General features: G+C 41.4%; 1 protein-coding gene across 3 annotated transcripts in view; it reads left to right on the top strand.

The window, feature by feature from the left end:
* RGS6 (regulator of G protein signaling 6) overlaps nucleotides 1-23,023 on the top strand; it is a 796,961-nt gene that overhangs the window by 579,130 nt on the left and 194,808 nt on the right. For all 3 annotated transcript variants that reach the window (XM_077464598.1, XM_077464599.1, XM_077464600.1), the window contains one exon: nucleotides 20,993-21,044. In XM_077464598.1, the coding sequence (XP_077320724.1) occupies nucleotides 20,993-21,044 (52 nt within the window). The remainder of the gene's footprint in view (nucleotides 1-20,992; nucleotides 21,045-23,023) is intronic.

Genomic DNA, 23,023 nt, shown 5'->3' with positions numbered 1-23,023 from the left:
ATCTCGATTTACCAATGTGCATGAGAGCAGCGGCTCCCCAGGGTCCCTTCCTCCTCATTGGCTGAGACAGCAGTAGGAGCCATCGGCTCCCACTACTGTCATTCACAGCCAGTGAGCCAACAGGGAAAGAGTGGGGGCCAAGCCACACTCCCTGTGTGAATGGACACACAAAACAGCAACTTGGAAACGAGACAGCTTGGGTGCCCCCATAGCAAGCTGCAAGTGGGCAGTTGGCAGGAGAGAAGGACCAGGAGCATCAGTCAGGGACCTGAGAAGAGGCGTGCAAAATCACTGCACAGAGCAAGTATGTATAGCATGTTTGTTATTTTGTTATATATATATTTTTTAATCTGCCTTTATTATAACTTTAACCATCACGCGGATGCCCTCTCTCGTTTCCCATTGGAGAAACCCTCTGGTGACTGAATAGAGAGGATATAGAAGTCACCCAGTGGTGGTAGTGCCCACTGAGGGTCAAACCATGGTGACCACGTCTAAAATGTTCTGGAACCGCGTGGTCTAGCCGCTTGAGTGTCATAAACGCATTCCTGTCAGACCAGGTTGTACATACCACCCCATATCATCTCCAGGGTAATGCTGGATATGCTGCATGCCCTGGAACACAGACATTGAGACCACTGGTACCAACATGTGGGCAATGTAGTATGGGCTTACAACAACCATGTCCATTAATGCCCTGTGCATTGTGCAAAGAACATTCCTCAAAGCAATCGGCCAGCTGGGAGGATCCTGGCTCCTCAGACATTCCTCCGATCAACTAGGTCCCAAAGAAGAGGTACCTACTAACCCTAGAAACAGTGGCAACAAATTCCACTGGACCAGAAGGTAAGGGTCCAGCTGGCCCTCCTGCAGAGAGCAGAGTACAAGGGGGAACCCATGTTCCTATGAATCCTCTGTAGGTGTCATCAGGTGAGCAGCTGTACGGTTGGATGCTGCTGCCCTGGCTGACCTCTGCAGCCATCTTTAGTGTAGACAGTGCTAAAAAATAGCACTGTCCCCCATCTGTTGGCATGCATTTTGCTAGTGGTCATGTCAAAAATAGAACCCCCGCTGGCTAGGACAGTGATATAAATCAACTTAATAGAAGCAGGATCCTAAACCAGGTTCTGTTTATATCCACATATGTGCCTTAAACCTGCTCTTATTTTAAACATGGCTATTATTTTTTGTTATAGCATGCTATACTTATTATTAGTCTTTTTCCTGACACATCTAGGTTAAGTCAATTACAACCATTGCAGGTCTGCTGTTAATCACATGGCCTGGACATGTCAATAGATGTGAAGTTGATTAATTGTAGATAACAAAAATAGAATTAAAATGTAGCATTGAACAGTTAAGCCTCAATAACTAAGGGTTTTGGTGGCTGAAAATCTTCCATGTTCATAGTTTAATTAATGCACTGGCTTTAACTTTACACAAGCAATCAAGAAACATATCTAACTCCCCTTATTTGACCTCCTAGTTTTCCTAAGGCAACACACAAACAATATGAACAGCCACACCACTTACATAAGGCTTAAACACATATATTGCAAAATACACTAGAACCCTCCTCATAAAAGAACCAAGGATAAAGTACATTTTTTTGCAAGATACAAGTTATTGGTTTGTAGATGATGAAGGGTAACAGGCACATGGTGGAAACATTACAATCAATAAATTAGAACCATAAGAATTTGCTTAAATTTTGTGTATAATTGTTTTAAATTCAAAAGAGGCAGTGCTTTTATTCCTACTATTAATAATTATAGATTAACATAACGAAAATGTGTAATACATTTTTCAGAACATAGCTTAATGTGTTTTTATGTCAAAGAATATTTTTGATTAAAAAAAAAGTATGCGTAAAATATGACTAACATAAATCACAAGCTTTAAACATACTTTTCTGTATTTTTCATAAAGCAACACTCTGCGTATATTTATATTCAACATTTATTTACCAAGCCCCATCTAATTAGCAAGTAAGCAGGGGTCAGACAAGGGCAATATCTATCTCAATAGCTTTAATGTGTGTCCCACCATGCCACTCCAGGATTGCTTTACCCCCTAGGACTTTATTTGTTGTATCTACCATTATTTATTTATGTATATTTTAAGGTTACCAAATTCCTATGTCTTTTTTTTTTCCTTACACAGGAGAATGCAACTGTGTTTATCCTTTTATACTTACCATATATATAACCCCTGTTCTATTTTAATTCGACTTTCTGTACTGTAGCCAGTTGTGTCATTTATATTGTTAAAACCTTTTCACAGGAAGGATATGTATAATGGGTTCACATTTAGAATATTCTAGTTCCACAGCAGGGCATGCAGGTGCTAGGAGGTCACATAAAAGCAGATCAATAAGTCGGTAGGCAAACAATTTTTAGCACAAAGTTTACAGAAAATATAACAGCGTCAGGGAGACGGCAACTGCACTAACTATATTAAAGCGGGGTTCCACCCTAAAGTGGCACCTCCGCTGATCGGAACCCTCCCCCCCTCCGGTGTCACAATTGGCACCTTTCAGGGGGGAGGGGGTGGAGATGCCTGTCAAAGACAGGTATTTACACCCACTTCCGGGCATAGACTCCCGTGGGAGTGTACGCCATTTCCTGTCCTGCCGCACTGTCTGCTGGGACACACACGGGTCTCAGAGACAGCGCAGACAATTCCTATTGCGCTGCGCGACTCGCACATGCGCAGTAGGGAACCGGGAAGTGAAGCCGATTCGCTTCACTTCCTGATTCCCTCACCTAGAATGGTGGCGGCAGCAGCTGAGAGCCGAGCGATCGATCGGCCTCGGCTGCCGGCATTGCTGGAACCCGGGACAGGTGAGTGTCTGTTTATTAAAAGTCAGCAGCTGTAGTATTTATAGCTTCTGGCTTTTAATATTTTTTTTGTAGGTGGAATCCCTCTTTAAATATAACTATATACAAGAAACTGCAGTCTGGGCCCCAGCAGGTGCCTGGAGTAGATTTCTAAAGGATTATGTTTGCTGGAGGACACTGTCCTGAAGTCCTGATCTGGAGAAGGATCTTTTGACTTCTTCACTGAAGAACTACTTGTGGATGCTGTGTGGCAGACAGCTCCTGGGACATTGTGATTAAAGATCTTGCTATATCAACTGGGATTGAGTTTATGGAGTCCTAGATATACTGGCCATCCCATTTTACCTCCAGGAAAGGCTGCTTAGACAAGATTAGCGGGAAGCTATCCTCCGATTATTTCTATTATTGTTTGGAGTATTCTGATCCCTGATCCCCTCTCCTGTTTCAAGTTATTCAGCAATAAATTCTGAAAAGACATCCCCTGTATTGTCAGTGTACATATGAAACTGCTTGTGACTGCCAGCCTCTGTGCTAGCCAGGGGGACCTTGGCATATTCTCAGCAGGCCCTCCGGGGGTGAACGCTACACGAACAAACCACCAGGACTGGATAGCTTACACCCAAGAGTTCTCAAAGAATGTAGCCATGTGATAGCCAGGCCAATATTCCTAATTTTTAAGGGAAGTTTACTGACTGGAATGGTACAAGCTGGTTGGAGAAAAGCAAACGTGGTATCAAGTACCCAAAAAAGAGGCAGAGATATATTCCTAGAAACTAAAAACCAGTCAACCTAACATCAATAGTATGTAATCTATTGGAATTAGAGTTGCCACTGATTCTGATATCTGTGCCGATACTGAACATTTGCATGAATACTCGTACAAATGTTCCGATACCCAAACCAATACCTTTGCGGTGCAATTTGATTCCATACAAAATAAATGGGCTAAAATTGCACTGCACAGAATCGCATTCAATTTGAAACGAAATCTGGTATGATTCCTGTCGAAACTGCACAAGGCTTCCTGCACCGCTCCTGTGTGAACCTAGACTTGTCATAGTGACTTCAGCCTTGGTTCACACAGGAGCGGTGCTCGAAACAACATGCGATTTGGACTGGAATCACACAGCATTCCTGTTCAAATTACATTTGATTCTTTGCAGTGCCATTTGAGCCCATTCATTATATATGGGCTCAAATCGCATCACAAATTAGCGAGTACGTGGCCGAAAGTATCAGTACTCGTACTCGCTGGTAAACAAACAATATCGATGCAGCCCTAACTGGAAGGGATGATTAGGGACCATAGCCAAGAATATGCTGATGAGAATAGTATCATTAGTAGTAACCAAAATTGATTTATGAAGAATCTTTCTTGACAGACCAACCTCATAACATTCTATGAAGAGGTGAGCTGTAATTTGGATAGAGGAAAGCCTGTGGGCACAAGGGCACAAGGTATCTATATTTCACTAACACATTTGATACAGCACTTCATAAATGCTAGGGGTTGTAAACCCCCATGTTTTTTAAGCTTAATGCATCCTATGCCCCCCCATTTTACTTACCTGAGCCCGTTCGTTCCCTCGGCAGAGACATGCTTACTTTCTCTGCTCGGGGTTCTCAGCTCTTGATTGGATAGATTGGTTTAGATTGATAGCAGCACAGCCATTGGCTAGATTGGATAGATTGATAACAGCGCAGCCATTGGCTCCCGCTGCTGTCAATCAAATCCAATGATCCGGGGACGAGACTGGTATTCTGTGTCTATGCACGTAAATGCTGGACTCTGGAGCATGCCTGCAAGGTAACCCCCGCTTCTCCCAGGGGGTTTATGTGAGGAGGAGCCCCTAGTGCCTCCAGGGGACCCCAGAAGATGAGGTTCAGTGCCACACTGTGCAAAACAAACTGCACAGTGGAGGTGAGTATGATATGTTTGTTATTTAAAAAAAAAAAAAGAAGGTTTACAATCACTATAATTTACAAATTGAGGTCCTTTGGCATTGATGAGATCGTATGTACCTGGATAGAAAACTGGTTGCAGGAGGGCATCTAGAGGGTGGTAATAAATGGCATATTATCTGAATGGTCTGGAATTGTGAGAAACCAATTCTCAGTGAAAAACTGAAGCCACATTATATAGGAAGAGCACCATAGAAAAAGCACCTAGCAAATCAACAGTACACAATTTAAAAAATATAAAGAATAAAACAAATATCAAAACAATGTTCATGTGAATTATTATGGGTGTAATTTTCTATGATAGGTTATTACTGTGCTTGTCATTGACATGCAACAGATTATTATCTGTAAATATTAATGGACATAACAGAGGTTATTCACGTGATCATTATGTGCATGATTCCTATGCAATAAAATAATTAACAGATGGCTTATGGTTACTAAAGGTACAGAATCCATATAGCTAAAGCCCAAAAAAATGTGAAGCAGAATGGGAGTATTACAGGAAGAACAGAGGTGTGCCAAGGCTAAAATATTGTGCTCACCTCTAATTCTTCATTCAAACAACCCTGTGAAAGGGTGTCGAGTGTATATACCCAGTAGCTATCTCGTGGGCAAAGCCTGTGAAAATGCTCTGCAGCAGGGAGGTCCTTGGGCATAACCTTGATCACCCACACATGTAGGCCCTGGGTACATTTATTATATTATATTCAAGAAAGTAGCAGGGCACACTATGTTTATAAATACCCTCTTCAATGATCTCTTCCTAAGTGTTCTGATTGTTCTGACAGGGTGTAAAAGTCATCAATTTTATAAGTGGTACCTTTAATGTGCAAGTCCTTCTGTCTATGCTTTATGAATTTACATGTCTTGAAAAAAGGTTTGCGCCACTGATATAAGCTGGATATATATTGAAAAAAGTCAATGAAGGGTTGCCAGATGCTTCAGATTTTAATTTACTAGAGGATATATTATTCTTTATTTAGGAGCCTTTCTATAGGTGACTCTGGGTTTGTCAGGAGCTGACTTACACAAATGGGAGTCCTACATTAATATGGGCCAATGTTTTTTGAGTATATGTTCTATCTGTCGATAGCAGCAGTGGGACTAAGTAGTAAATCTAACCAACTGATTTTCCTCCTTCGAGGCTTCTCTAGATGTATCGTGACCCTCAATATAGTGGGGAAAAAGCCTCATTTACTGAAGAATCATGGTACCCTTTTTACAAAAACTTTGTTTTTAAAGAGGCATCCTGGGCAACATAATTAGACTCCCTGGTACAGTTGTGTCTAAGTCGGCAAAACTGACTTATGGTGGGTATTTTGAATCCACCGCGGGCAAAGACAGCTGTTGAAATGTAAAAAAGAATTATCCATGGTGGGCTTTATTGTAGTTCTTGGCAAAGATGGAGTTACTCTCATGACACGTGTCAAGGTAAAGGAATGTTAACCTTTCTCTACCTCTTACTGAGGTAAAGGATAAACCCAAATTATTTTTATTGCAGTAATGTCTAAATTCATCAATTAGCCCTTCAGGCCCATCCCAGATAATAGTAATTTCGTCTATATGACTAACATAAAAAGCAATATAGAAAACAAACGGGTTTCTGCATAAAATAAAACAGGACTCACAAATTTGCATATGAGGGTGCAAAATTTTCCCCTATAGCGGGCCCATACACTTAGAGATAATAATCCCCAATGAATAAAAAATAATTGTGTGTCCCAGAAAGAAAACAAGTGTGTAGAAAGTAGTAAAAAACTACATACTCTACACTTCCTAGTAAAATACATTTTACTCTACTTTACTTTATTCTACTATACTCACAGGGGCGTTTCTGAATGAATAGCAAAGTCTTTGTGTAATATGCAAATCAGTATCCCTTCTCGTAAAGGGTGTGTAGCGGACATATGTATGTCTTTATCCAAGGCCGCATTTGCAACGTACTTTCAGGAGAAGAAATTGAAGAATCCTTTGTTCGTTCAGTACTTCAACAATAGTTGTTTTATTGTTCAGAAAGATAAGCAAAGACAAGACTGACATCTGGTTACATATGGCATGGTGATGGCTTCAGAAGGAGGAAAAAGGGCATCTGATCTACATTCTCCAAAGTGTAGAGTTCTTTCTCTTCCTAGCTCTTTCCCTAACTCTCACAATCCAACTCCATTCTTATACTGTTTCATGATGTTATGTCAGCATATCCTAATAACACCCATATTTGCATATATACCTAATATGGTTCAGTCTAAAGATAAGTAGCATAACTCCACCCATTGTCCTGGCATAGTAACTCAAAAATAGAAGTACCTACTCAGCAAAACCACTCCTCTCTGTACTCTGTGTTGTTCTATGACCTTCAGAGACCATCACTTATTACTGTACATATAACTGAGACAGAAACTTTTATCATTTAAAATATTAATTAACTCAAAAACTTCTAACAATTCCCCCTCAATGCACTATATTCAACAAATATACAAAAAGTTCATTCATCTTAAATAATAAATGTCTCTGATTCTCTTTTCTCAATACAAACAATACAATAAACACATTTTAGTGTGTCAGATATTGTACATAAACATTTTCCAAAACTGAGATATTTCTATGAAAAATATTTAAATATTTCATTCCATTGAGAAAGTATAAATTATTATATTTATTAATTTTAATTAATTCTCCATCTAAATCATGTAATATTAAAAAATTAATTTTTTCAATTTTATAAATTTACTTAACTTCTTGTGAAACTCTTATAAATTTAACCATATCATTTAACTATTTTAATATAAAGAAGAAATAAATATCTTTGAGATATCAAATTATATCGCTTTGTAATATAAATTAATTAATAAATAACATTTCTTCCATTCCTGGAAATTTCAATAACGAAATAATTTTTATAATATAAGTTTTTATACATTATCCTTGACACTAAACAATTATAAACATAATAAGAAATCTACTTGTCTGTAGATACATAAAAAACAAAAAAACTTTCCCATTATTTGATTGTCATATTTTTATATATTCCATCTATCTTTTTATTTATTTTTCTATATATTTATCCATTTATCCATGACCAGCAAGCAACTGTTTCTAATTTTTTTTTTTTAAACATTCCAAAATTATTTAATTCAACAATAACTCTGTTTAGACACATTAAATCCTTTTCTTCATATACTCTAATTATACCTTTTTGTCTTTCCTATGGAAACATGGGACATGGAGAAACCACCAAACAACCACTGGATAACCCCAGCAACAATGGAACAAAAGCATCCTAATTAAAGGGCCAGTCCCAAAGATTATTTAGGATTTACAACATCAAATACAACAGAACCCCCTAATGAAGGGTCAAGTGCTAACTTCTTGGCAATTCAATCCACTGATTCAGAATGACACAAAAGGATGATGAAACAGGGAAAAATCGGCACATCAAATGGCTCCGCCTGAGAGGGCCACTCCGGTTTAATCCATAGTGGGATCCTCTCTAAATGATGCCCTGGGTGTCCATATGACCACCCATCCAAAATGACAAGCCCTCATGGACCCGATAGTCACAATCCTAGCAGGAACAGCCAGATGATCTGAAATATGTTTATAAATATAATCATCTATGGTAGTGGTAACCACTGTAGATGATATGCATTAAAACATGAATATAGAACAATAAGGCCTTTTATTAGGGGAACAGCTTCTTAGAGGAATGGTTTGGAGCTAATGGTTTCATTTAGCCCCGGATACCTGGTATCCATTTAGTCCTGCGTTGCAATCGTGATTTATTAATATCCCGCCCCTTTCATGTTGGAGGATGTGCTCTAAGGCAAACATTTTAATTTTGGCTGCATCTGATGCCAGGATTTCTCCATAATGCCACAAACCTGGTTATGCTGGCCCGAATAGCTGGTGACCAGTCTTACATTGGAATAATCGGATTTGTCTTTTTTCTTGTGTATTAGTATCTCTCTATTCTGGGTATTGGCTCTTTGATATTTACCAATATACAAAGCCGTGCTTAGGTTGACAATCCCGGTGGCTGTCTCCCCAAAAACAGAAGCTCCCCTAGAGGAGCTCCAGATATAAATGAAAAACGTGAAAATTGGGGTGAGTGGCGCTACCAATAACGTGAGTTAGTTTTCTTCAGGCATGCAAAAGACACCTATGTGTTAATTCAGATGGGGTAACAAAAAATAGTAATTATAATTATGTATATATGTGTGATGATCCCACCTAAGCACTCAGTGCTATCCAACTCTTACCTATTGGAAATGACTAAAGTGATGTATACTAAATATATATAGACTTAATAATGGTACTATATCCAATATCCTAAAAGTGCAGCAATATACGTGATATAATGAGTGTCATTCCATGAAAGATAACTCAAGCAAAAACAACTCAAGCAAAAAAACCCTATAAGAACCTTAAATTTTTTTTTTTACAAATAGCAAAAAACAAAAAACAAAACCCAAAGAGACCAAAAAAGAAAGAAAAGAACCAAAAACCCCACCCAGCTCTGTATGACGCAAAGCTGTATATAATATGGCCAAAACTATACAGTGGCCTATATAATTGCCCACATCCAAAAGGCTAATACAGTGTAAGTAAACACTTAATATATGCTGGCAAATATATGTAGTCCATACAAAATATTTACATTTGCACTATGACCCGCATGCTTTGGCCAATCACAGCCCAGAAAAAATGGGAAGAGCCATGAGTGGCCAAAGCCAGGGTGGCTTTGGCCAGTTATGTCTCAGGAAGTTTAGTACACGCTCCACACTATATAAGGCCGCCTGCGTGTGTGTAGTGTGTTGCGGTGGCGGAGAGAGATAGACAGAGAGACAGTGTCATTTGATTTAAGTTAGATAGAATAGGCAGGCGAGTCAGTTAGATTCAGTTACATTGTGTAGAGCTTTAACTGAATACAATTGCCGGAAGTTCTCATACAAATGCAGGCTGGGAGCTGCAGGAGTTTGTTTTAGTGTCCTTTGCACAGTGTGCCCCTAAAGCTTTACCTGAATACAATTGCAGGCATTCTCATATAAATACAGGCAGGGAGATGCAGTCGTTTGTTTTAGTGTTCTTTGCACAGTGTGCACCTAAAGCTTTACGTGAATACAATTGCCAGTGTTCTCATAAAAATACAGGCAGGGAGCTGCAGTATTTTGTTTTAGTGTCCTTTGCACAGTGTGCACCTAAAGCTTTACCTGATTACAATTGCCAGCGTTCTCATACAAATACAGGTAGGGAGCTGCAGTATTTTGTTTTAGTGTCCTTTGCACAGTGTGCACCTAAAGCTTTACCTGAATACAATTGCCGGTGTTCTCATACTAATAATACTACAGGCAGGCAGTTGATTGCAGGCCATTAGTATGTCTGGAAGGACAACAAGGAGAGGCAGACAGTCACGAGCCAATAAAAGAGATCAAGCAGGCTCTGCGTGTAGAGGCAACAGTGCTGGTCGTGGACACGGTGCATCCTCATCAGCACGTGGCAGTGGGACACGCTTGTCCTTTTTTTCGGCATGCTGGCCGCGTTGAGCCGCAACATGCCGAAGACTTGGTAGAGTGGATGACCAAGCCGTCCTCATCCTCCTCATCCTCTCTAACCCAGGCTCAGGGTACTTTGTCTGGCAATGCAGCTGCCAACGCAGCCTCTTCCCTTGGCTCAATGGCATCATTCACTCCTTCCCTAGCCCCACCGTGTGCTCCTGAGGAGTCCCCACAACTATTGGACCACAGTGTTGGGTACATGCTCCAAAAGGATGCCCAGCATTTTGAAGGCTCTGATGATGGTACCCAGCTAGAGGAAGGCAGTAATGTGAGCCCAGAGAGAGGGGGAGCCCAAGAAGGACAGCAATCTGGCAGTCATACTGCCAGGTTTGCTCCAGTGATGAGGAGGGAGGGGATGATGACGTCACTGACTTCACGTGGGTGCCTGATAGGAGAGAGGAGGAGGAGGCAAATCTCCAACGAAGCAGGATGCCCTCCAGGGGCCAGCTTAAGGGCAGCACACTGACTGCATCACACCGCAGAGCTCCGCATGTGCAGGGCGCTGCTGTCTCTGCGCGTTATTCCAAAAGTTCTTTGGTGTGGGCCTTTTCTGAGAATGCATCAGATCGCACCGCTGCTATTTGAAACATATCTCTCAAGCGTATCTCGCGTGACCAAAACATCAGCCGCAGACATATGTCAACCTGCCATGCAGTTCTTTGGCAAGCGTACCTAAAAGACCCACACCAAAGAACAAAGCGGACCTCTGCTTGCTCCTCATCAGCTGGGATCTCCAACCCCACTATACCTTCAGTCCTCTCTGAAATCTGCACTGAGAGGAATGAAGGTGTAGAATTAGGTGTGTTGCAGCCAAGTACTGGCAGGCAATCTGCTATCAGTACACAACCTCAGATTGTACCAGGCAAATTTCCCTGCCCCAGCTGCTGCGCCGCCGAAAGAAGTTCACTCCCAGCCATACACATGCCCAGCGGTTGAATGCTAGCTTGGCTAAATTGCTAGCACTTCAACTGCTGCCTTTTCAGTTGCTAGACTCTGCTCCCTTCCGTGAGTTTGTTGAATGTGCAGTTCCTCAGTGGCAGGTTCCCCAATGCCACTTTTTCACACAGAAGGCGATTTCGGCTCTCTACTGGCATGTGGAAGGCAATGTCTTGGCCTCACTAGACAGTGCGGTCAGCGGTAAGGTGCACATTACCACTGACTCATGGTCCAACAGGCATGGACAGGGACGTTACCTATCTTTCACTGCACATTGGGTGACTCTGCTGGCAGCTGGGAAGGATGCAGGACAAGGTGCAGTAGTGTTGGAGATTGTTCCGCCACCACGCCTCCAAAATGCTACTAATGGTGATTCTGACACACCTCTCTCCTCCACCCCCTCCTCTTCTTCTTCCTCCATGGCCTCTTCCTGTGCTTTGTCCTCGGATTCTGTGAGCTCTTCAGGGGCAGGCTGAGAGGTGGTTGACGCCACGCCAGCTTAAGCCTGGAATGGTGGTTTGTGACAATGGCACCAACCTCCTCTCCGCCCTCCGACAGGGACAACTGACCCATGTGCCCTGTTTGGCTCACATCCTTAACTTTGTGGTGCAGTGGTTCTTGGGCAGGTACCCTGAGGCAGGCCAGGAAAGTCTTTGTGCATTTTCACCGGTCATATAATGCCAGTGCTTGGCTGGCTGACCTCCAAAAGGAATTTAACCTGCCCAAGAATCGCCTAATCTGTGACATGCCCACCAGGTGGAACTCAATGTTAGCCATGCTGCAGTGGCTGCACACACAGCAGAGGGCCATCAAGGAGTACCTGTGTGACTATGGCACCAGGACAGGGTCAGGGGAGCTTGGTTTCTTTCCCCCAGAGGGCCATGATCACGGATGCATGCACTGTCCTGTCACCATTTGAGGAGGCTACGTGGATGGTTAGCAGTGACAGTGCATGCATCAGTGACACTGTCCCTCTTGTCCACCTGTTGGAGCACATGCTGCATGGAATTAATTACATGCCATTGTTGAACAGTGGTAGAAAAATTGGACCTTTGTTGGTGGTGGTGGTGATGCTGGTGCCACAACACTGTAAGTCCTCACAGTTACTCTTGGTGGGCGCTGGAACGGGCCCTGCTGTGAAATATTATATCAAGAATTGCAATTACACGCACTTGTTGAACAGGGGCAGAAAAATTGGGCCTTTGGTGGTGGTGATGTTGCCACAACACGGTAAGCCCTCAGTTTCTCTTGGTGGGTGCAGGAATGGGCCCTGCTGTGAAATATTAGTTTAAGAATTGTAATTACACGTCCCTGTTGAACAGGGGCAGAAAAATTGGGCCTTAGGCACTGGTGCCACATCACTGCAACACCTCACAGAAACTCTAGTTGGAGTGCAGGAATGAGCCCTGGTGCAAAGTATTGCATCAAAAATTGTAATTACGTGCCCCTGTTAAATAGGGGCTGAAAAATTGGGCCTTAGGCACTGGTGCTTTTGCCACAACATTGCAACCACCTATAGATATTGTAGTTGAGCGCAGCAACGAACCCTCCTGCAAAATATTGCATCAAGAATTGTAATTACACGCCCCTGTTAAACACTGGTTACTGGTGGCGGAGCCCAGAACCAAAAATGTTCTTACAAGCTCTCAGCATGATCATTGAGGAGGAAGAGCATAGTCACTCAGCATAACAGGATAGTCACTCAGCATTAGCATAGGCAGTCTTGAAGGGATCTGACATTTCAAAAAAATTATTTGGTTACATCAGCATCAGGTGCTTGGCAGTCCAAGACTGATTCATTTTTATGAAGGTTAGTCGATCAACCAAGTCGGTGGACAGGCGCACCCTGTGATCGGTTACAAAGCCTCCAGCAGCACTGAATGTGCGTTCCGAAAGAACGCGGCACGCAGGACAGGCCAGTAGATCAATTGCATACTGTGCAAGCTCTGGCCAGTGATCCATCCTCAAGACCCAGTAACCCAGAGGATTTTCGGTGGGAAAGGTGTCCAAGTCTGATCTTGCCCCTGGGTATTCCTGCACCATGTAAATCAGAAGCTGGCGATGGTTGGTGGCACCAATCATGCCTTGGGGCTGTGGACTAAAAAATTGTCTGAACGCATCGGTCAGACAGCCACCTTCTCCATCGCTCCTTCTGTGACTGACCGAAGCCTCAGCAACACGTTGTTCAGGACCAGGAATTTGTAACCTCCCAGGCTCTGGGAACGTGTTGCACAGACCTTTCTGAAAGGCCTCCTGAAGATGTTTCATCCTCTGCTCCCTCTGCAATGGCAAGATAAGGTCCCCAACCTTACCCTTGTAACGTGGATCAAGGAGGGTTGCCAGCCAGTAATGATCCCTCTCCTTGATCTTTGCAGGATCAGGAAGGCCATGCAGAGGTCCGTTCACAGGTTCTGGTGCGAATGGGGGGGGGGGGTTTGGCTCATCCTTATTGAGGAGGTCTATGACCATTCATTCATATTTACAAGCTACATTTTTAGAGTTACAGAGGAGGTCTAGTGCTAGAATTATTGCTCTCACTCTAATGATTGCGACGTATGTAACCTGTGTGTATGTGGCTCTGAGACTAGTCAGTGCCTCACCAGCCACTGACCTCACCGCACATCCCTGCCAATCACAATCTCCAGACATTCGAATTTCACTGCATCCAATTCGCACTGGTGTGAACCCAGCCTGACTGACTGGACTGAATGGCGTTCACATAACATGTGAGCACTATGCAATATAGTAGTACTAGTGTGTCCAGTGAGTGTAATGATATCCACCCCTTGGTGGGGCCATGACAGTCTGTGCCCAGAGGAAGTGCATTGAACGACACTGGTTTTCACTCAACCATAAAGACTGAGGACATCGAGTGGTAGAAAGGAATTACTGTACAGAATAGGACTGAATGTCCATAATGCAGTGGCATTTTCTTTATTTATTTTTTAATATGGCTATTTTATTTATTTTAGCCTCAAATACCTAAAAGTTTTGTTCCCTACATTTTCCACAACATGAGTCTATGAGCCTACCTAGAGGAATATATTTTGTGCAAATGAGACATTTGATATTATTTTGTGTTCCATTGCTTTCTTGCCAGTTCCACAACAGTACTTAACCACTTAACCCCCGGACCATTTTGCTGGCCAAAGACCAGAGCACTTTTTGCTATTCGGCAATGCGCCGTTTTAACTGACAATTGCGTGGTCGTGCAACGTGGCTCCCAAACAAAATTTACGTCCTTTTTTTCCCACAAATAGAGCTTTCTTTTGGTGGTATTTGATCACCCCTGAGTTTTTTATTTTCTGCGCTATAAACAAAAAAGAGCGACAATTTTGTAAAAACATTTTTTTTTATATTTTGCTATAATAAATATCCCCCCAAAAATATATTATAAAAAAAAATTTTCTTCAGTTTAGGCCGATACGTATTCTTCTACATATTATTGGTAAAAAAAATTGTAATAAGCGTTTATTGATTGGTTTGCGCAAAAGTTATAGCGTTTACAAAAAAGGAGATACTTTTATGGCATTTTTATTAATAATTTTTTTTACTAGTAATGGCGGCGATCAGCGATTTATATCATGACTGCGACATTATGGCGGACACGTCGGACATTTTTGACACATTTTTGGGACCATTGTCATTTTTAGAGCAATCAGTGCTATACAAATGCACTGATTCTTGTGTAAATGACACTGGCAGTCAAGGGGTTAACCACTAGGTGGCAATGTAGAGGTTCAGTGTGTTCTGGGGTGTGTTTCTAACTGTGGGTAGGCGTGGCTGTGTGTGACACGTCACTGATCTCTGCTCCGATGACAGGGAGCAGAGATCAGTGACACTGTTACTAGGCAGAATGGGGAGATGCTTGTTAACATTAGCATCTCCCCGTTCTTCCTCCCCGTGAGACGATTGCGGGTATCCCCACGGCAATTGAGTCCGTGGGACCCGCAATCCAACTCACGGAGGTCTCGACCAGCGCACACGATGACGATGGCGATGACATGGCGGCAAATTTAAAGGGACGTACCTGTACGCCCATTGGCCATTCTGCCGACGTATATTGGCGTGCGCCAGTCAGCAAGTGGTTAATACACATCTCCTGCAATCAGGCTCAAGTGATGCCTCATCAGAGGAGATGATGTTGGCTCCACACTGCCAGGCACCCCCCGCTGGTGGGCGCCAGTACTGTGGCCCTTAGATCAAATAATACCACCAACAGGAGAGAGCTCCCCTGACGGTTCCAGACTGGAACAATTTCTGACACCTGTACACACGATCCAGAAATCGGACGACAGATCTTCTTTTTTTTTTTTTTTTATTGCATGCTAGTAGTATATCGAACCTGAAGAGTTTACTAAAGTTAGGAAAATTCTTGTACGACAGAATAAAAAAATCTGTGAATTTCTGGTACTGTAATCTCGTATAGTCTCACAAGATTCCAGTATCAGGAGCCGTTCTACACTGTTTGAAGCATTTGTAGATCGCTTCACTCCTCCAAAGGACAATCGATCTACAAAGCTTCATAAACTGGCATCCAGAAGAGAACAATCTCCTCTGTTAATGCCTGAGAATGGAGCAGTGAAATTTTTTCACTGCTTCGTAAACGGACACCTAAGTCAGTTATGATTTCCATTATATATTTCTTCAAGCTTCTGCCTTTGCCTTTATTTTCATAATGTATTCTCCATCACAACAAAGGAAGCCGAATTTTTAACCTGAGAAAAAAGCTAGCACACCATATCTACTGACAGCCAGCTAATTTACTTACATTTTTTAGGTCAAAAGAAGTAATTTAAAATTATAAGTAAATGGCATTCACCTCCAGGGATTTGCCTTGCAAATAAAAGTTTATTCTACCTCCAAAGATTCAACCTTGTGTTACACATAGCATATAGCTCTCTGGAGAAAACCATGCTAAACGTGTGGGTAATGAACCTCTAGGCTTCGACCTACAAAAACAAAATATATTGTTGCTGGGAGCTGCCAATTTAGGTTTAGGTCAGTGCGTTGAAAACCTAATAAACCCATTAAGTAATTTTTGACTGTATCTACAGATTCTGAGCATCAAACCTTACACGTGTAGCGCAACCCCCAAATGAGCTACGGTTTAGGATAGGTCCTCTGTTCTTGGCCTCAAAATTCTCTCAGCCCCTCGACACACCAGACTAAGTGCACAAGCACACAATATCACAGAAAAGCACTGACAGTAACTGTAAGCACCCATCAATAAAGCTATTTCAAAGAAACAGGGACTAAATCAATTACAGGCGGTCCCCAGGCTCCAAACATCCGACTTACAAATGACTCCTACTTACAAATTAAGGGAGACAACAGGAAGTGAGAGGATACCTACCCCTAGGAAGGGAAAATTACTCCTGTAAGAGTTATCATGGGGAAAAAGTTGTCTCCACTGAAGCTTTATCACCAATCCTTGTTTCTACAACATCCTAAAATTTTCAAAATCCAATTGTCATAGGGACAGAAAGTTAGGTGAAATCTTCTGAACAGGAGCAAAGACAGCAAAACAAATGTTACAGGCGTTAACCCTTCCCTATGCTATCCAAAAAGCGTAACAATTATTTTTTTGGTTAGAGCTACACTTAAAATATGTACCTGTTCCGAACAAATTCAACCTTTGTAACCCAGGGACTGCCTATAGTAAAGGCAAACTTACGGTAGTATATTGTCACTCAACAAAGTTAGTAACAAGGCAAGCAAATCAAAGAAAGGTAAATTAATAACAATGGTAATAACACACTTTGGTATGCAGAGTTATTAGCAAAAAGGACAAGGCAAAGGATGACACTTGCCATCCAAATCAGCACAAACAGTAACAACGGCACTTGAAGTGCAGCAGTGAACAGTAATATGACTTGATCTATCAACCACTGAAGTTATACTGCCAGTGTGCACTAATGGCAGCTATGTTAGGCCTAAAACTGTCTGGCGAACATTGTGAGTATTTGAAATGACACAAATGGATATGGGGGGATAGGGAGCTCGGGTGATTTGCGGGCAGGTTATGTGACAGGGCAGTCCTTAGTGTATTTCTTATCCCAGCTATCGGGACCCAATATGAAATGTTGGTGAACTTAACAGCAGTCATAATACACCTGCATGCTGTAAGTGGGTACTTTATGTGCAGTATAGTTATTGCACAGATGCAGAGTAGATGCAAGTCGGAAGCAGTGATAGTTCAGTGTAATGGTGGTATAGAGTTGGTATGGGTGCAGTATTGATTTTATGGAGGTGCTGTGTGAAGCTGCGGTATGTACAGTGTGCAGTTGTTGTCCTGGTCTCAACAACTCAGTCTCTGTAAGTGTTGGTAATAGGTAGATAACCCTTTAACCAGTTCTCAGGCTACAGCTGCAGACACCCATGGCAGAAGTGCCCCCCCGGTCTCTCTCTACCAAACCTCCAACAAAGGCCAGTAAATCAGCATGCAGCCAGTGGCCCCCTATATCTCTCCCTCTCAGTACCAAAAAGCCACAAACCATAATTTAACCATAGTTTATTGGGATTTATAGTTTGGCAGCCATCCCACACAGTGCAGCAGTCCCTCCACAAAACTATATATCCCAGGGTGCATTGCAGCTTGTGTGACCTTCTTCTGCTGATTGGCCTATGAGCGGCATGCTCGGAGGCAGAAGACAGAGTGAGCGGTGGATGAGGAGTGACTATCACACAGACACACGCTATGCAGAGGCGGGTGCAGATGGGAGATTGCACAAGACAGCCAGAACCCAACTACACATGTTCTAATTTACTGGTGCATTACTTTTGCCTTCAGATCTCGATTGTTAAAGTCTGTTTTTGGAGTGTCCAAATTGCCAGGTTGGGAATACATTATATCGGGCTTGCCATTTCCGTCTACTGTCCCTTAATTCCAGGAAAATGCTATAGATTTGAAACAATATCCATTGTTAGCTATTTAGGTGGATTAAACCATATCTTTGGATTGCTACTATGACTGAAAAGACTTGATATTTTGCAGATTTTTCTTGTAGTACTGTGCATTATACAGTTTTCTGTGACATATCCCAGGGTCTGCACTGCAGTCTGCATTTTATGAATGTGCAATACAATTTTGTGATGCACAGAGGATAGTAGTATCTGGTCTCCACTATATATATATATACACACACACACACACACACACACACAAAATCATTTTATATATATATATATATATATATATATATATATATATATATATATAGAGAGAGAGAGAGAGAGAGAGAGAGATTTATATATATATATATATATATATATATATATATATATATATATACAGTGGGGCAAAAAAGTATTTAGTCAGCCACCAATTGTGCAAGTTCTCACACTTAAAAAGATGAGAGGCCTGTAATTGTCATCATAGGTATACCTCAACTATGAGAGACAAAATGTGGAAACAAATCCAGACAATCACCATGTCTGATTTTTGAAAGAATTTATTTGCAAATTATGGTGGAAAATAAATATTTGGTCACCTACAAACAAGCAATATTTCTGGTTCTCACAGACCTGTATCTTATTCTTTAAGCCCTTGTACACACGATCGGAGATTCCGACGGAATGTGTCCGATCGGAGCGTTTTGTCAGATATTCTGACTGTGTGTGGTATGCATCGGACTGTTTCCGTTGGAATATCCGTCGGACCAAATTTTCCAACTCACCGGAAATATTTTCCGACAAAATGCTCAGATCGGACATACTCCGATCATGTGTAGAGAATTCCGATCAGACAAAGTCCCACGCATGCTCAGATCAAATTCCTACATCAAAGCTATTGGCTACTAGCCTGAACGTAGTCCCGTCGTAACGAAATAACGTCATCACGTTCTGAATGATCGGATTTTCCGACAACTTCGTCCGACCGTGTGTATACAACAGATATATAACAAAGTATTGAGATGAACTTTTGATATTGACCAAATACTTATTTTCCACCATAATTTGCAAATAAATTCTTTCAAAAATCAGACAATGTAATTGTCTGGATTTGTTTCCACATTTTGTCTCTGATAGTTGAGGTATACCTGTGATGACAATTACAGGCCTCTCATCTTTTTAAGTGGGAGAACTTGCACAATTGGTGGCTGACTAAATACTTTTTTGCCCCACTGTATAGATATATATATATATATATATATATATATAATTAGAGTGCCCAAATATTTGTTCACATTTTTTACAGTGTAAATGTTAGATTTTTTTGGAACATCTAATGAAAAGAAAAAAATGCATACCAACATTATTTTGTAAGTATGTAAAAGTTTCAATAAAGTGGTTGTAAAAGCTTGAGGTTTTTTGCCTTCATGCATTCTATGGGGGGCCAAGAGCACCGAGAGGAGGAGGTTTAGAGTGGCTCTGTGCAAAACCACTGCACAGAGCATGTAAGTATAACATAAAAAAGAAAGCCTTTAACCACGTTCGGACCGGACCATTTTGCTGGCTTAAGACCGGACCACTTTTTGCGATTCAGTACTGTGTCACTTTAACTGACAATTGCGTAGTTGTGCGACGTGGCTCCCAAACAATATTGACGTCCTTTTTTTTGCCACAAATATAGCTTTCTTTTAGTGGTATTTGATCACCCCTGCAGTTTTTATTTTTTGCACTATAAACAAAAAAAGAGCAACCATTTTGAAAAAAAACGCATTATTTTTTACTTTTTGCTATAATAAATATCCCCCAAAAATGTATAAAAATACATAGGCCAATACATATTCTTCTACATATTTTTGGTAAAAAAAAATCGCAATAAGCGATTATTGATTGGTTTGCGCAAAAGTTATAGCGTTTACTAAATAGGGGATAATTTTATGGCATTTTTATTAATATTTTTTTTTACTAATAGTGGCAGCGATCAGCGATTTTTACTGTGACTGTGACATTCTGGCAGACACATCGGACATTTTTGACACATTTTTGGGACCATTGTCATTTATACGGCAATCGGTGCTATACAAATACACTGATTCTTGTGTAAATGACACTGGCAGTGAAGGGATTAACCAGGAGGTGGCAGTATAGGGGTTAAGTGTGTCCTAGGGGCGTGTTGCTAACTGTGTGGGGCGTGGCTGTGTTTTACACATCACTGATCTCTGCTCCAATCACAGGGAGCAGAGATCAGTGTCACTGTTGCTAGGCAGAACGGGGAGATGCTTGTTTATTTTAACATCTCCCCATTCTTCCTCCCCGTCAGATGATCAGGGCTATCCCCGTGGCGATTGAGTCCGTGGGACCCGCAATCGGACTCACGGAAGTCCCGACCGTCGCATGCGTGTGCCACCAAAGGGCCGTACCTGTACGCCCATGTGCCTGTCCATGCCATTCTGCTGACATACATCGTTGTGTGCTGGTTGGGAAGCGGTTAATATCACTTTAAGGATGAGAGGGAGCCCAGAAACTAGCTTTATTGCAAAGTTTTGATTTAGTTTTTGTAACAATGAAACAGTAGCAAAGATGACACATGGGGGTAAGAGCTATCGGACATTGATATCCTATTGATAGAAAAGTTGAACATCACTATAAGGACCATTAACCTTCCACTAGCCTTGTCTTGTTAGTTCACACCTTCTTCATAATTTGCAAAATACTTCTTTTCAACCTGAATTATCTGCTTTCATAGATGATCTAATAATAATGCAAACAGAAATAGTTTGACAGTTATTTAATTGAATGTCTTTCTAGGCTCCATATTTCTGGCCTTCAAACTGCTGGGAACCTGAAAACACAGACTATGGTAAGTGTTAATGTAAATTATAGTTACAAAATTGGTAAGGTTGAATAAAGACAATAGTCCATCCTGTTCAACCTATGTTGGTGTGTGTGTTTGGCTTAATGTACACGGGACGTTTTACAACTTCCCCTGAACTGAATCTAACTTGACAGATAGTAAACATCTTTTAAAAACGTCAGTTTTGCTACGTTTACATGCCGCGTTTAGCTGCGTTTGGGTTTAGAACGTTTTTTTTCAAATAGTTAAAAATGCATGTAAACGAAATGCGGTTAAATGTGAGTTACCGTGTTTACAAGCTGTTACAGGCATTTGGCATTTCAAATGCCTCTGAACATTTTTGCTTTCCAAAAAATGCTTCTAAACTCAACTACCTGGAAACTACTATAAATTACATGTACAACAGATAAGATAACATAGAGTAGAGTTCAGAGGCAGCTGGAAAAACATGTCCAACTGCTCCTAAACGTCTGTTTATCAGCAGCAGTGTATGTGAAGCTTTTGTGTAGATAATTATTTCCCATACCCCTGTATGTGTGTATTGTGCACATTCAAGAGTCTTTTGAGTTCCACATCCTTACTGCCGTGACAGTAAAAAACACCCTACGCAGCCTAAGGTTAAACTGCTTAAATCAAAATATAAGTCTACACACTCCTGTTAAAATGTCAGGTTTCTGTGATGTAAAACAATGGGACAAAAATAATTTCAGAACTTTTTTTTACCTTTAATGAGACCTATAAACTGTACAACTCAATTGAAAAACAAAATGAAATCTTTTAGGGGGAGAAAGCAAAAATAAAAAATGAAAATAATGTGGTTGAATAAGTGTGCACACCCTCTTATAACTGGGGATGTAGCTGTGTTCAGAATTAAGCAATCACATTCAAACTCATGTTAAATAGGAGTCAGTACACAACTTCCATCATATAAAGTGCCTCTGATTAACCCCAAATAAAGTTTAGCTGTCTTTCCTGGCATTTTCTTAGTCGCATCCTACAGCAAAAGCCATGGTCTGCAGAGAGCTTCCAAAGCATCAGAGGGATCTCATTGTTGAAAGGTATCAGTCAAGAGAAGGGCACTAAAGAAGTTACAAGGCATTAGATATACCATGGAATACAGTGAAAACTATCCTCATCAAGTGGATAAAATAAGGCACAACAGTGACATTACCAAGAACTGGATGTCCTTCCCAAATTGATGAAAAGAAGAAAATAAAACTGGTCAGGGAGGCTGCCAAGAGGCCTACAGCAACATTAAAGGAGCTGCAGGAATATCTGGTAAGTACTGGCTGTGTGGTACATGTCACAACCATCTCTAGTATTCTTCTAGGCTACGGGGTAGAGTGGCAAGACAGAAGTTTTTTCTTATGAAGAAAAGCATCCAAGCCCAGCTAAATTTGGTAAAAACACATCTGAGGTCTCCCAAAAGCATGTGGAAAAATGTGTTCTGTCTGGTCTGATGAAACCCAGGTTGAACTTTATGTCCATTATTGCAAAAGACATTTTTGGTGCAAAAACAACACTGCACATCACCAAAAGAACACCATACATAAAGTGAAGCATGGTGGTGGCAGCATCATGCTTTGGGGCTGTTTTTCTTCAGATGGAACAGGGGCCTTAGTCAAGGTAGAGGGAATTATGAACAGTTCAAAATACAATACAGAATTTGCACAAAATCTTCAGGCTTCTGCTAGAAAGCTGAACATGAAGAGGGACTTCATCTTTCAGCATGACAACGACCGAAAGCATACATCCAAATCAACAAAGGAATGGCTTCACCAGAAGAAGATTAAAGTTTTGTAATGGCACGGACAGAGCCCAGACCTGAATCCAGTTGAAAATCTGTGGGGTGATCTGGAGAGGACTGTGCACAAGAGATGCCCTCACAATCTGGCAGATTTGGAATGTTTTTGCAAAGAGTGGGCAGATATTGTCAAGTCAAGATGATAGACCCAAAGCTAAAAAGACTGAGTGCTGTAATAAAA

Source organism: Lithobates pipiens, unplaced genomic scaffold (genome assembly GCF_037356315.1).
Source record: "Lithobates pipiens isolate NorthernLeopardFrog02 unplaced genomic scaffold, aLitPip1_a1.2 Scaffold_30, whole genome shotgun sequence".
NCBI lineage: Eukaryota > Metazoa > Chordata > Amphibia > Anura > Ranidae > Lithobates > Lithobates pipiens.
Note: the sequence above shows the minus strand (reverse complement) of the source record. Positions and strands in the feature narration are given on the sequence as shown.